Source organism: Anopheles arabiensis, chromosome 3 (assembly GCF_016920715.1).
Source record: "Anopheles arabiensis isolate DONGOLA chromosome 3, AaraD3, whole genome shotgun sequence".
In the NCBI taxonomy this organism is placed as follows: Eukaryota; Metazoa; Arthropoda; class Insecta; order Diptera; family Culicidae; genus Anopheles; species Anopheles arabiensis.
In genome coordinates, this window is record NC_053518.1 from 1,083,573 (window position 1) to 1,097,536 (window position 13,964).

The 13,964-nt window shown below is 46.3% G+C and overlaps 2 protein-coding genes across 2 annotated transcripts; one reads left to right on the top strand and one right to left on the bottom strand.

Moving 5' to 3' along the window:
• Positions 1–8,522: 8,522 nt before the first annotated feature.
• Positions 8,523–9,766, bottom strand: LOC120903441 (regucalcin-like). Its single transcript, XM_040312876.1, has 4 exons — positions 9,572–9,766; positions 9,063–9,488; positions 8,850–8,988; positions 8,523–8,776 (listed from the first exon to the last, which is right to left on the bottom strand). Exons 1-4 carry the CDS (start codon positions 9,732–9,734, stop codon positions 8,572–8,574), a joined length of 933 nt encoding a protein of 310 aa, XP_040168810.1. The 5' UTR covers positions 9,735–9,766; the 3' UTR covers positions 8,523–8,571.
• A 643-nt stretch (positions 9,767–10,409) lies between these two features.
• Positions 10,410–12,293, top strand: LOC120903442 (regucalcin-like). The gene is made up of 4 exons (XM_040312877.1): positions 10,410–10,574; positions 10,667–11,092; positions 11,184–11,322; positions 11,661–12,293. The coding sequence occupies exons 1-4, from the start codon at positions 10,412–10,414 to the stop codon at positions 11,863–11,865; spliced, it is 933 nt and encodes a 310-aa protein (XP_040168811.1). The 5' UTR covers positions 10,410–10,411; the 3' UTR covers positions 11,866–12,293.
• The last annotated feature ends 1,671 nt before the right edge of the window (positions 12,294–13,964 follow it).

Sequence of the window (13,964 nt, forward strand, 5' to 3'; positions counted from 1 at the left end):
GGATTAATTTTTGTCAAGAGTTAAATGTATGTCACCATAATGTGCTTAAATCAGTGCAAACATAGTTCAGACAAGATGGTAAAAATCAATCAAATGTCATATGCACTACACCATACGATGGATGAGTTGACTGATCTTCAAACAACCTTCGAGAAACAATCGTCACCTCCAACATATCACTCAAAGGTGTAAACAATCGATGGCGCCACTCACTCAGCGTCCATGAGTCAACGAATACGTAATAAGTACGCACCACCGGTCCCTGTTTACATGTCCAACAGTCCACTCTTCAACTAGGTAAGTGTTTATTCACCAAACACTGCGGGAATCGCATTAAAAGAGCCTCTTGGACGAACGCTTTAAAGCGGCAAATGTGTATGTTCATTTTAGTGTGATGCTCATTTCAAGGTATTTCTGGGCATATGTAAATGTGCTGCTGTATGTTTAAGTTACGAATCATGTTTTAAGTTCAGCTATGCACTTGATTGATCTTTGTGGCTGCACACGCTAAATCGTTCTAAAACAAACCCAAATCATCGTAAATCTTTGAATAGTAGGTTGACCACAACTAAGAGCCGCATAACCGCAGGACTTCATTATGATAGACTAGATAGCGGAAAAGCCACTGGCGTATAAATATTTAGCAAGGCATTGTTCTGCATCCACTTCCGACTCCGGTCAAGTGCAATCAAAATTGAATGGAAAGAAGTTTGCACTTTCAAAGGCGCATCCAAACCACAAACGTTATTGATGCACTGAATGGGAATGATACTGAATTGAGCATGAAGTTTCTGTTTGAATCACTGAAAAAACTACTTCAGAATTGCTCTCTAGAATAGCTATTAATTCTAAACCTCTTCTAGAACATAGTGGTTCTCTTCGTTTGACTCCGGTTGTTCGATAGAAACGGAATTTTGATTTACCAACCGGCCATGTAAACCTACCACGTACCACGAATGCTTTAAAACCCTCATGAGTCATCCCCGAAATGACTTCGATTCGGTTTCGTACACGACACGGTACCTCATTTTCCCTCCCAACCAAAGAAAAAAGCCAATAATCTCTTGTCCATCCATTTACCGCCCATGATCGTATCGTACGACCCGCCACGTTCTATCGCCGTTCGAATATCAATTTCAAATTCGACAACATTAGTGCAGCAGCCGCCAGATGACACCGTCGCGCTCTCATGCCGATTGGCTCTGACCACCACCAAGCCTTGCTGTAAAGATGGATGACAGTCCATCGGACAAACAGTACGCTGTTTGGACTAGTCCATTTTAATGAACGATCTGCATAAGCGATCGACGGGATGGGCAGGAAAAAACAATCTCAACGACGGGTAATTAAACTATCTTGCCTATTCCTTCGCTGCACTTTCCCGTTCGCTTTATCGGGTCTTAAGGAAAAGTGAATAAAATGAATGGAGAACCTCGCGCTCCATTCGAATGGTTGAGGGATTACAGGTTTTAACTCCCTTTCCACCAGCATCACCACCAGCAGCACTTTCCCGACCCGTCTGAATGATCGATAAATTTAGAACCTTTATTCTGTTCCATTTTTCACTCCGTTCGTCACCGTTCGTCTGCATTGGACGAGCATGCAAAGACACACACACAAGCACCCACACCGTTCGACGGTGCATTCCGAATGCATTCGCAGCCGAGTTGCAGTGCGGGTGAATGGACCTGAGACCAGCGCTCTGTGTGATCTGAACGTGATATATGGACCGGGAGTTTGTTTGTCTTTCCCGTTTTTTTGTCTCTCATTTGAAAACGTCTTTGGGTGGGACCATTTCGAGCAGCCTAATATCAATAAACATCGAGCCTTTCGAAAGCGTGCATCTGTGCAGAGGGAGTGGTTTTTATGTGCTTGTCCTCTGTCATCCACTGCCGCAGTGATTAGAATCCACTGATAGTTCCAAAGGGTTTGGGCCACCGAAATCGATCGTCATCGATAAGTGAGATGTTGCGATTGATTTATAGAATGGTCGATAATGGACAAGAACCGTCGTCAATAGGGTTGAGTTCATTCTTATGGTGAAACTTTCACTTTCACCTGTAAAACAAGCGGTTTTTATTGTGTTTTATTGTTCTTACACGTTCATATGTTTATGATAGTTTTCTTCTTCTTCTTCTTCTTTGGCACAACAACTGTTGTCGTCCAAGATCTGCTGTACCATTAATGGGCTTGGCTTTCAGTGACTTATTTAGCAGCATAGTCAGTCCTACGCATGGGACACGGTCCATTCGGGGCTCGAACCCATAAAGGGCATGTTTTTAAGTCGTTCGAGTTGACGACTGTACCACAAGACAGGCCCTGTTCATGATCATGAAATTCATGATAATATTGATTTTAATATGCTACTCGCAGCGATACGTGCAATTTGCATTTTTGCTGCAATATGCAAATTCTATTAAATCCTCTTCTATATTCCCGGCTATCAAAACTGACAACCAATTAAGCAGACTCTAATAAACTGATACACTGACTACGGCCGAATAATTTAAAGTTCATTTTGGCAGCTCTTCACAAAATCTGCTATGCAAAAAACCAGATTCGAAAGCATTTTTCCCAGCTACAACTGAGTTTATACCGTTTTTTTGTTGCATCGTTCCCCATCCTCCAAAAACACTTCAACTGAGACTGGCGAGTACATAAAAATTACAACCGCTCTATGCTTCCCCCTTCTCTCATAAGTGTAAGCGCTGTTCGCAACTTTCCCCATAAACCATGTAACCCGTTCGGTTGGATGCTCTGCCTCACCTCTAGGACCCAGTACTTGCTTCCCCAAACTGAAAGCCCTTCCTATTCTAACTTCAGTTCTATTTCGGCACTGCGCTTTTGTGCTCTCGACCACTATAGCAGTGTTACAGCGGAATGGACGCCTGTCATCGTATGCCACTCGGCTTTTAGCAGTTGCACCAGCGGCCGATTATTTGTCGCTTGCAATCAAGAATTATTGCCAATACAACACCAAGGCACAACAGGGCAAAAGAAAACTACAAAAACGAACTATCGTTGCATCTCTTTAAAGCTGGGACACAGTGTGGAAGTTCATAAAGGCAAATTACAACACCGTTAAACAGTTAAAAATACTTTAAATAAATTATTAACAAAATTATTAACTAAACAAATTCTTTAATACTCTTTTCAAATGATTCTGTTTGCAATATTTTTTTCAATAATGTTCTATCAAAATCATCATACACACTGTAAAACGCATTTTACCTCTTTCTTAAAGCTACAAAAGCCATCGCAGTGCACAATAGTACTGGCCACTACCCAAAACCCAATTTCCGACTTACGCAGGGTTATCGGGCGATATGAAGAAGTAATATTTTATTAACTACTGCAACATTTACAACGCTCCACGCCCGACACCGGGACCCGTAATCGTCCCTGATGACAGGGACCAACACCAAAAGCCCAGGCCCAGGAAGAAGCTGCCGGGAGAATGCGGCACAGCCCGACGATCGGTGTGGCGCCTTGGGTGGGCCAAGGGTTTGGCGAGTGAGCGTCTTTTTTTGCTTCTTCTCGGTGGCTTTTTCTCCCGATCGCGGCGTCGTACCATTGCCAAAAGTTACACCATCCTTCACCCGTTGGCACCAAGCAGCCCCATCAACCGACCCTTTCCTTTCCCCAATAATGTCTCCCCGGTAGTGGTGATTTCGCTGGAGCTCGTAACCATCTTACAACCCGGGGAGTGGGGCGTTGTAAAGGAAGAGAACGAGAGAAAGAGTGCGATTTAACGCAGAAGAATGCCACATCGTGATGCACCATAAGACAGAGGCAGGAGTGCTGATGGGGAGAACTCCGGCCTTACACAAACCTTACAGCTTATGTCCGTATAAATCAACACGCAAAATAATTCCCTGCATAAATTTTCTACCCTGTTGTCCCTCTGCTCATGCCGACCTCCGGGGGGTTTGAATAGGAAGTGCAAGTGTCTTTTTTCATGTAGCAGGCCTCCATCGTCTCCTTCACCATCACTTTGGTCCCTCTCCTCAGACCCCACACGATCAGCTCCGTCTTTGGTACCAATAATTATGATCGTTCTCTTTCCCGAACTTTGCCCGACGGATGAATGATTTCACAATTTATTGCACTCATTCAAAGTTACAGCGAAAAGCTTCACCCCACTACTTCCAGCACGTTGGCCAGCATTGGCGCATGGTGGTGTGCTGATGCTTCATTTCACATGCATAAATCTTGCAACTAAAAACGTGTAACCACCTTGGAGGCAAACTTCCACGATTAAGCTTCTGGGTTGGGTACTCCCTGCTGAAGGCCTTCGCACAGGGGTCAAGGAATGTCGTTCCAACTCGGCCCATTAGCCCCGGTTCGTGCCTACTGGCACCGAAAGCAGGCACACTTCATCAGGCTTTCCCAGGTGATCCTGCGACTGAAGTAACCCCCGCAGTGGTTTTACCGTACGGCACGTGGCAGAGCAAGGCTCAAGGGCGTGTCGCCTTTGCCCCTTGCAGGGAGCACACCGAAGAAACGCACAAATGAGAACCTCGCCGTTTTCCAAGACATCATCATTACAGGCAATTCGCTTGCAGAATAGGCAAGAGGTCGCATTATGTTTGGCACACAAACACACACACACAGATATCTTTCCCGGGCGATCGTGATACCACCGGAACCGGACGGGCAGCAAGATTCCGGTGGCAAAAGTTCGCCTCGGCCGTGAGATTTATGTGCATTTATCATACTCGCTGACCGCTGGAGGGTTTCCCAGCATTTATTAAGTGAGTGAGAAAACGCGCGAGACCACCCCCGAAGAGCAACGATCCTCCTTTGAGGTGCGCAGATGAACAGACTAAAGAGAGACAGAAATACGTATGAACAGATAGCAAAAAGAGAAAAACAAGGTACTCCCTGTACGCAACCACAGAACATGGGTAACGTTAAATTTTGGACTACTTTCCATAATTTTCGCATCCGGACGTCAGGACGTTCTTTTCGGTGGTTTCGGGAACAAACTGCTTGCTTGCTGTACGACACTCTGGAGAATTTTCCATGATAAACGATGACCACCCAGGAACGGGCCACCAAGGTGCGTTAATAAAGTCGGCATTAACCACGAGTGCGTTGCTGTTTTCCTGTGGGCGAAACCCCTTTTGCCTGGGTTCCATCAGAATGTATTGAACATCCGGTGGTGATGCTCCCAGTTGAATTGGAGTGTTTTACATCGTTAGCAAGTAATGGGGTTTGCCAGTCGGATGAAATGCTTTCAACGCTCTTAAAATAATAAATAGCCTTATTAAAACATTCAGAACGTTCTATTTTAGATTAACTTGAATTGAGGTCATGCAAACCATTTATACAATTACATTCAGATCATACTTCACATCATACTCAGTATCAAACCACTTTGCATCCATACGCATGTAATAGCTGCCTTTATGCAGAACGATCTATTTGATGAATTGCCTTGCTCCCACCTTTCAGAATCCTCCTCCCACCAATAGCACGCGCTAATGTGCTTCCCCCGAACAGTCAATGAAGCGTCTGCTGCCTAATGTGGTTACCAGCTTATAAATAATTTACACGTAATAAGATATAACTGTTTACAGCATAAATTTTACAAAGCTCATCCACCACCGAGCAAGCTGTGACACTCCAGGCACCAGCTCAGACATTTTATGCGCCAACCCATAATCTTTTTCTTTTGTTTTTCCCCCCATTCCCCACTCTCGCGAACCGCCATGGCTGAGACGCGGGAGATGAGCCGAAGAAAAATGGTGGAAAATGAATAATAACCTTCAATGAAGGCAACTTTCATCATTCATTTCCTTGCGCGTCCGACCATTTCCTGTCCCCCACTTTTCGGCTACACCCCGATTCCGCAACTTCCGGAAAAGCGAGAATCCTTCCCCATAGCTCCAGCAATGATGAGCTCGCTGACGACAGCGTCACGCGGACAAGACACCGATTGTCAGGCGAACGCGATGTGATGAGATTAAAAAGATAAACACACTCACTCAGAGTGCGCTTCCTTCTTTTTTTTATCTTCCCGTCCTGTCTTCTCGTACGACACTTTACAGTAACGGATGCTGCTTACTTCATCGCGCTGCGTTGACAAAGTCTTGCCGTTTGTTGGTGGAAAGCTCAAGCCACGGGAAAAGACTGCTGCTCGAAACCTTCCACCAGGAGTAGGTGAGCATGCGATGCGTTATAAAACGATCAATTACGTGCTCGGAAATGGTAATTTGCTGTGGGAAAATTTATCACCTCGCTAATACCGCAGTACTTAAGTCAATCATGATCTTATCGTGGCGTGACGGGAAGTTTTTCGGGCCCAGGGAGAGGTTGGGGGGGGGGGTGTTGGGTGATTTGTTTACGCAACGGTGTTGGTTTATTAAATGATGTATCGAAAAATCATCCCCCGGAGTGTAGTGCGATTGTAATAATCGTCTCCCATTTTTCATCGCCCAAAAGAGAGGCATGTGTCTAAGAGGGAAATGGACCATTTTTAGTCATAAGCTTAAGGCATTTCTAAAAACATACTCAACTACGTCTACATGCTTGCGATGAGCGATAAGTATTGAAAATCCATTTAGTTCAATTGTTGCAAAACCAATTTTCAATGCATCTGCGCTTCCCATTCATCCTATTATCTTGATAAAAGCTATTCTTTCGTTAAAAAACCACTCATAATCAATTTAAACGTCAGCGCATTTGTATAGAAAAAAGATCACACTGAAAAGCTAAAAAGCACTGGAAGGAAATGCAAACAGTACAGATAGTACCGCGTTGGTCCAGTAACAAAGTAGATACTTGATATCACCATTCGATGTCAAAAGAACCGATAGAAGGTACTGGATAAGAACGGCACAAAGTGCACCCGCCAACCAGCCAACTAGCTGCAACACAATTCTCCGATTGACTGCAAAAGATAACTCGGCAGGGAAAAAGCATGGAAAGGATAACACTTGCATGCTTCGCTGAAAGTAATGCAACGGTGACAGATTTCCCAGATTTCCCGCCAACTCCCCACCTAGTAACAAGCAGCTCTGGTTGCCAGTTCCGATGTGGAAATGAAAGACAGTAGCGAGCGAGAGAGCAAAAAACGCACACACACACATTTACGCTTGCCACATCCTTGTTACTACATAGCACCCCATTAAAGTGAATTGAAATCCGGCGACCTTCGCTCCCGGTGCAGAATGTATCATCCCCCTTGCATTCGCGGTGCACCCCAAAAACTGCTTTCGGCTTCGGGCGAAAGCTGTCACTGCCGGAAAGGTGCCCCGGGAGGGATGGAGATGAGGAAGCATTTAGCTAAAGCTAAGCTTATAAGTTTCTTCCGAACCATAAATCAACGCGAAGCTACTCAGCGGCTGCTTAGCCGGGTTGCTGCTGCTGCTGCTGCAATTGTGCGAAAGGTTGCAGTAAATCATATCGTAGTCCCCGAACTCGACGGAATGGCAAATATTTGTCCGTACAACGAGCGTGTACCCGCGTGTTCTTCGTCCTTCCCGCGTGACAGCACGGACCACCGTGTGTATGATTCATAGCGACCACATGACCGACCTGATCTGATGTCGCTACGTGAAAGGGTCAATTACTTTCTGCTGCTACTTTGCCGTATGAATCGGTTCGGGTGTGGCTCGTACAAGCCTTTACTGGCAATTTCATTTCCCCAATGCAGTCGTTTGCATGTTACGAGGTTGGCATATATGAAAACTCTAGATATTGAATACTTTTATTTACTGTTTTAAGGAAATTAAAGTCACCTCAAAGCCATCTTCCCTTCCATGGTCCATTTAATAGCTTCAAGGAAGCACCAGCAGCAACAAATGGACGCGAATAATTAAATGTTCCTCCAGACACGGTTTCCAAACTTCTCCATCGTACTCTACCTAACGCTGTCCAATGTCACGCTTCATTAGAAAATCGGCTTCTTACTCAGGCCGTCCCCTTAAAGTTCTCTCTCGGTCTCTTCATAAATCATCAGCAATATTTCTTATTCATTATCACTGTGTCTGCCAACGGGTAGCAGAGTTCCGGCGTCCGGATTGTTTGTCCTTTGGAACTACCCCTTTGTCTGTCCTTCCCCGACTGTTCTGCGCGTCTCAAGAAGCAGTTGCTAGTAAAAGTTTTCCGTTTTTTTCCAGCGAAAATTGTGCTGTTTGCATTTTGCAAAGCGCGAGAACAAGGAGCATCAAGGAACTCAAGGATCGTTTTGTCACTGTAGAGATCAAACAACGCGAAGCTCTTGCTCAGCTGGAAGTTGTTTGATTTAGAAATACTTTCCAACTGCTGCTGGTACTGGCAATGGAAGCAGTTTGCTTGAAGCTTGAGCTCATAATAAGCTTAATTTAAATAAAAATAGCACTGCTCCGGAGCAAACGTTCGGATTGTGTTTACCGACAATTCTTAGCGATCCTTTAAGTCTTGGATTGAGTGTACGTTTCTGAAGTAATTAGGTGTGCTTGACTGTATTTTTCTCAACACAGAGCTTGTCATCCGTTGCCCAGAATATGAAGGTGATATGCGCAGCGAATCCAAACTATAGTTATAACTATTTCCAACAAATACCAAAACTCTTTAATCTCAATTTTAATCCTTCAGCACGACCTCATTCATTGCCAATCCCTTCGCACCAATTCCGGATATCTTGAATACCGCTCCGGCCGGTTCCTCTTGAGGTCCAGTCAAATTCTTCGCCGCTGTCGTCACAAACAAATCATCCAGTTTCGGTCCTCCGAACGATGCAGATGTGACTTGTTTCGCTGGAACTTTATATTCTGCCAGAATCTTTTTCCTACCGAAAAGACACAACATATTTCTTGTCAAAACACACATTCTCGAATGCGCAACTACAATCATATACATACTCTGGAGAGATTTTCACCACTTTGTAACCGTTGAAGCACGCCACATACAGATTGCCCTCACTGTCGATCGTCATACCGTCGCCGAAATAGCCCGGATCGGCCCCATCCGGCTTGAAATCGTACCAAATTCTCGGATTGACTGCAAACAACACACACAAGACACTGCATCAATGATGCACAACTTCTCCGATCCAACACCGTTGCCGCACTTACTCAAATTGCCATCCAGATCGATGTCGTACTCCTTGATGTGATTCGCACCCGAATCGACAAAGTAAAACTTGTTCGTCGCCCGATTCCAGGCCAACCCGTTCGAAATGTACATGTTCCGGTCCTGCTCGACCATCTGCCCGGTACGGTCACAGTAGCGCCACAATGCACCGGTTGCCTTCTCGAATGGATTGCCAGCAGATTCGTTCAGCATCGAACCCACGTAAAGCCGGCCCCAGGGATCAACCTTACCGTCGTTGAAACGATTGTCCACATGGTCCGGTCCCAGGCACGCCAGCTCCCGCACAATCGTCGCTTTGGACGCTTTGCCGTCCCACCGTATCACCAGCAACCGAATCGTGTCGCCGATGACGAAACAATCCGACCTACCCTTCACCGGCACGATGAACGTTGCGAACCGTATGCCATCTGTTGGGAAACACGGCCAAAATGGACTCATCATAAACGATACAAAGCGGGACAGTATCGGGGAAAAACCTCTTCCTACGCACCGATCGATGCCGAGTACACTTTGCCCTCGCGATAGTCCCACCGGTAGATCAACGCATCGGTAAGGCTCACATAGTACAAACTCTGACGGGCAATGTCCCAGTGCGGTCCTTCGCCCAGCTCCGTGTACGGCGGTATCGCTGCCACCCGATAGCTCTCAGCCATACTGTCTGACTCTTGCAAATACTAGCTCGAAGGTGGACAGGCGGCCGGTATTTTATAGAAACTGCTCGGCCTTTCTCCACTCCCGCTCTGCAATCTGATAACAGGTCGGGGCCGAGGTTGCTTATTTGTTTGTTATTTGATAAGTCTATTAGCATTCGAAGCGTTATTAGTATGGCTCGGGGGGAAGTCGATATTGATTAGCGTCGATAGCGCAAATATGTGTTCCATTCGTTTCGCGGTAAGACCTTACAAGAAGCGAAGCACGCTCTCGGGCAAATTGACGTGAAAACTGGGAGAATTGTAAAAACCGAAGCTACAGCAGAATGCAAATTCATTACGTTTTATTATTCATTGTTTCTTTTATGTAATATGATTACATTTGATGATTATAAGAGATAGATATTCATAATTTAACAAAACAAGGTAGCTTATCTTGTTTTACATGCATTTTCCCAAATTAATCAGATAAGATTATCTGCGTTCAAACCCGCGTTTAATGACCCTACATTATCACAAACCCAAATTCAAACTGGCATCACATATCGCATATACATTTAGGTGCTATTTTTTACACTATCTGCCCCCATTTATCGCCGATAAGCTTCAAATTCGATCGGCAACGATTCGCCAACGCTCTGCCCAATTTCTAACCATCACTCAATTTTGACTCTCCGACGATGGCGAACGTACAGGTTGATGTATTGCCCGGGCCGTTCCTCCAGCTCGGCGAAGCTCCACACTGGGACGGCGAGTCGCAGAGCCTTTACTACGTCTGCATTCTTAGCAGCACACTGCATCGGTACGACTGGAAGGAAAATAAAACCTACTCCGCCAAGATCGGTAAGCTTGTTTTCCCGCAAGGCCGCAAAGGTCTCACTCCAGCCTAAAGAAAGGTTAACATTCCCACACTTTCCCACCGCGGTACACCCCAGAGGGCAGCACGTATGCTTCGTTCGTCATTCCCGTGAAGGGGCGCAAGGGGGAGTTTGTGGTCGGTAGCGGCACTCGGCTGTTGCTGGTAAGCTGGGATGGTTGCTCCGAGACGGCCTCGATCGTTAAAGTGTTGACCGATTTGGGCGAGGAGGAAGCTGACCACCGGTTCAACGACGGCAAGGTGGACGGGCAGGGTCGGCTGTATGCTGGCACCATGCTGGCGGAGGACTCCCGCAATCACTTCGAGATGGACGACGGCAAGCTGTACCGGTTCGACGCTGGCCGCGGGCAAATGGTACCACTCAAGAGCAAGGTACACATCTCGAACGGCCTGACCTGGAGTGCGCGCACCGGCAAGTTCTACTACATCGATTCGTTTGCATTCGACATCAAAGAGTACACGGTAGACGCGGAGGGCAATCTGGGTAAGTGTGGGTTCCCGTGGCAGTGGGCAGAGTCACAGGTCCCAGGCCTTTAACGGTGTGTATTCGCCTTATCGCCCGCATGCTCATGGAGGTGGGGAAACGGTGCTGATAAAGCTGAAGGATGACGAGGCGGCTACCGAGTTCATTGCGGACGGGATGACGAGCGATGCCGACGGCAACCTGTACGTAGCCGTGTTTGCCGGCTCGAAAATCATCAAGATAAATCCAGAGTAAGTGTTGAGTTCAAAGTACTTTGGCACCAGCCCCTTGTCGGTTGACGGCCGTGTCGTTGGTGTGAAGTGGGAGATTGGAGATGGCGACAAATCTGATTCGAAATCGGTCGGCTCTGGCTCTAATCTCTCCACAGTAGATGCTTCTGGAAACGCGATGGAGGGTGTGAAGTTTTATCTCAGTAGAACTGCCACGCGACTCAAAGGCTTTTGATAAATGATAACTTCTTGGAATCTTTTAGGCATCACAAGATCACAATAACATCTTAATCATTCTAGGCACAAAATGTAAATTACCGGCACCGGCATTAACTCTATCGTCCACTTTCTTCCGTCAGGTCCGCCAAAGTTGTCCAGGAGATACCACTGCCCGTGGCCCAGGTAACATCCGTCGCGTTTGGAGGCCCCAACCTAGATGTCCTTTTCGTCACAACGGCCGCCAAAGAACTCTCCGTCCCTCAGGAACCTCCAGCTGGAGCCGTATTTAAGATCACTGGCCTAGAGTCACGTGGAGCTCCAATGAACGAAATCGCACTACCGTAGAACTTGTCCCCACCCGCCATCAATTAATGCACCAGAAGAAGTTGTATGGATTCTTCTAAGCGTCTGCTTGGCGTTTACGATTGTTTGCCACCTTCCATCGTCTGCTTGCCGTGCCTCTTCATGAGTGTGAAATTTGGGAGCTGTAGTAATCATTTCAATTTCCACTCGATAAGCGCCACAACGCATTACCCGGCGGAAAAGTGTCGCATCTTGGGTGACTGGAAGGTTTCTGTCTATCTCTCTCCCTCTCTCTATCTTTCTCTCTCAGTCATTCCATTCCGGCTAACCCATTTGCGGGACGCTGAAGCAATGGACTAGTCTAGCCGACGGCTACTACTAGGACACGGTATGATTTGATCACAATAACAATAAGTGCACCAATTTCGACTAAATGTTGAATAAATAAAGGATTTACATACACCCCAAGATCAACCAGACTTAGTCTGTATGTGTTTATGTGTACATGTGTGTCTACGTAGTGTGCCGATATACACCCGGGCTTGAAGATTCTAAAGCTATCGGAGGCACCCCAACGTCAGACAATGTGGCGCCGACCGACTGGAAAGATTTTTATAATGTCTTTCTGCCCCGCGTTCCCCCTACCGGTTCGGTTGAACCCAAATCTCGGAAGCTGCCAGCCATCGCCTGCCCGGTCAGCAATGCCCAGCAAGAAGCCGCTTGGCCATTTCCCTACTTCGCCGTTCCTAGGGCGGTTCGCACGCTCGAGACGGCATGAGTTTGGGGCGGGTTTGTTTTAAATGCAGATAAATTTATGCTTTATAAATGCAGATGCGAAACGGTCGGGGTTCCTGGTACGGTACGGCCCCGAACGGATGACACTCCAGCGAAACCCCAGCGAGTACCCAGCTTCACCGGAAAAACTAACCCAACCGAAATGAAACTTTTTACCGTGCCGTGCTACATTGGATTCGACTCGTCAAAACGATTATCATCAACGCTGTCGTCCGACATGATTGTCTCGTAGGGGGAAGGTTTGAGCACACGTCGATGGGTTATCATCACGCCACCCGTTCCAACACGAACGGTGCTCATTACAACAACCCGTCCCGACAACAGCTCAGGTTTTGTCCCTAATCTGACACGCTAACCTCCGGAAAGTGTGTCCCCCGACCGTAGGGCTGCTTTATTCTTTACGCCAATCAAATGACCAGCCGCAAAGAAACTTCCCCAAAAGAGGGAAACCCATGGCCACAATCCTCTCCTGGACAGGGATTTTCCTACGAGCTAACCAGCCACTTATCGCCACCGACATGTTGAACAATCAGACACACGTTTATTCGTGCCGGTTTGTTCCGCGCGTAAGTCGACGTCGGCAAGTCGGCAGTGGCAGAACACGCCGGCTAGGCTGTGGCTGGAGAAAATAATTAGAACCTTTCCTGTTCCTCTGTTCCATCTGCACCCCTTTGAATCTCATCAGGATGCCACTCAAACGCATACACATGAAATAGCAAGAGAGAGAGAGAGAGAAAAAAAGGTGGATGAGAATGTGGCCCAAGAGAAAAAAGGATTAGGTGAGATTACATTAAATTTAATCTTATTAGCCAAACAGATAGCATGATAACACACGTAATCGTAATTGTTAACGATGCCGCGTGTGGGCCATGGGCTCGTCGACGTAAGCAGGATGGGCTGATGCTGGTTTCATTCTGCAGGAGGTTCTTTCGTTTTGTTGAGCCTTTTCCAGGTCTGAGTTTGGAGCATTTCTGTGGTTTTCCTTTTATCTTTTTGAAACAAAATAATTTCTCAAAGGCATTTGATTATACTTTAACCAAGTTTAACATTTTATGAAGTGCTCCTATAACAAATGAAATGACATCTTACACACTTTAGAATATTTTGGACATTCAATAGAATATTCATGTCTTGACAATGTTTTCTTGCCTTACATACACCAAACACTAGCGACCTTGACGATGAAAGTGTTACAAAAGACATGATTTCACAAGGACGTGACTCAGAATGATGAAGCGCTCTAAAATATTTGCAAAATCACACACACACACGCACTAACACACTCACACTCGCATCACAATAGCAAAACCCCTTCGAAAGGAAGACCAAACTCCTCCAACCAAGCA

Excerpts from the sequence above, each read along its gene's own strand:
- LOC120903441 (XM_040312876.1), bottom strand. The coding sequence starts at position 9,734 with ATGGCTGAGAGCTATCGGGTGGCAGCGATACCGCCGTACACGGAGCTG. Across the intron at positions 8,989-9,062 it reads CGATCTGGATGGCAATTTGA|TCAATCCGAGAATTTGGTAC; the intron begins GTAAGTGCGGCA and ends TGTTGTTTGCAG. Across the intron at positions 8,777-8,849 it reads GTGGTGAAAATCTCTCCAGA|GAAAAAGATTCTGGCAGAAT; the intron begins GTATGTATATGA and ends TCTTTTCGGTAG.
- LOC120903442 (XM_040312877.1), top strand. The coding sequence starts at position 10,412 with ATGGCGAACGTACAGGTTGATGTATTGCCCGGGCCGTTCCTCCAGCTC. Across the intron at positions 11,093-11,183 it reads AGACGCGGAGGGCAATCTGG|GTGGGGAAACGGTGCTGATA; the intron begins GTAAGTGTGGGT and ends ATGCTCATGGAG. Across the intron at positions 11,323-11,660 it reads ATCATCAAGATAAATCCAGA|GTCCGCCAAAGTTGTCCAGG; the intron begins GTAAGTGTTGAG and ends TTCTTCCGTCAG.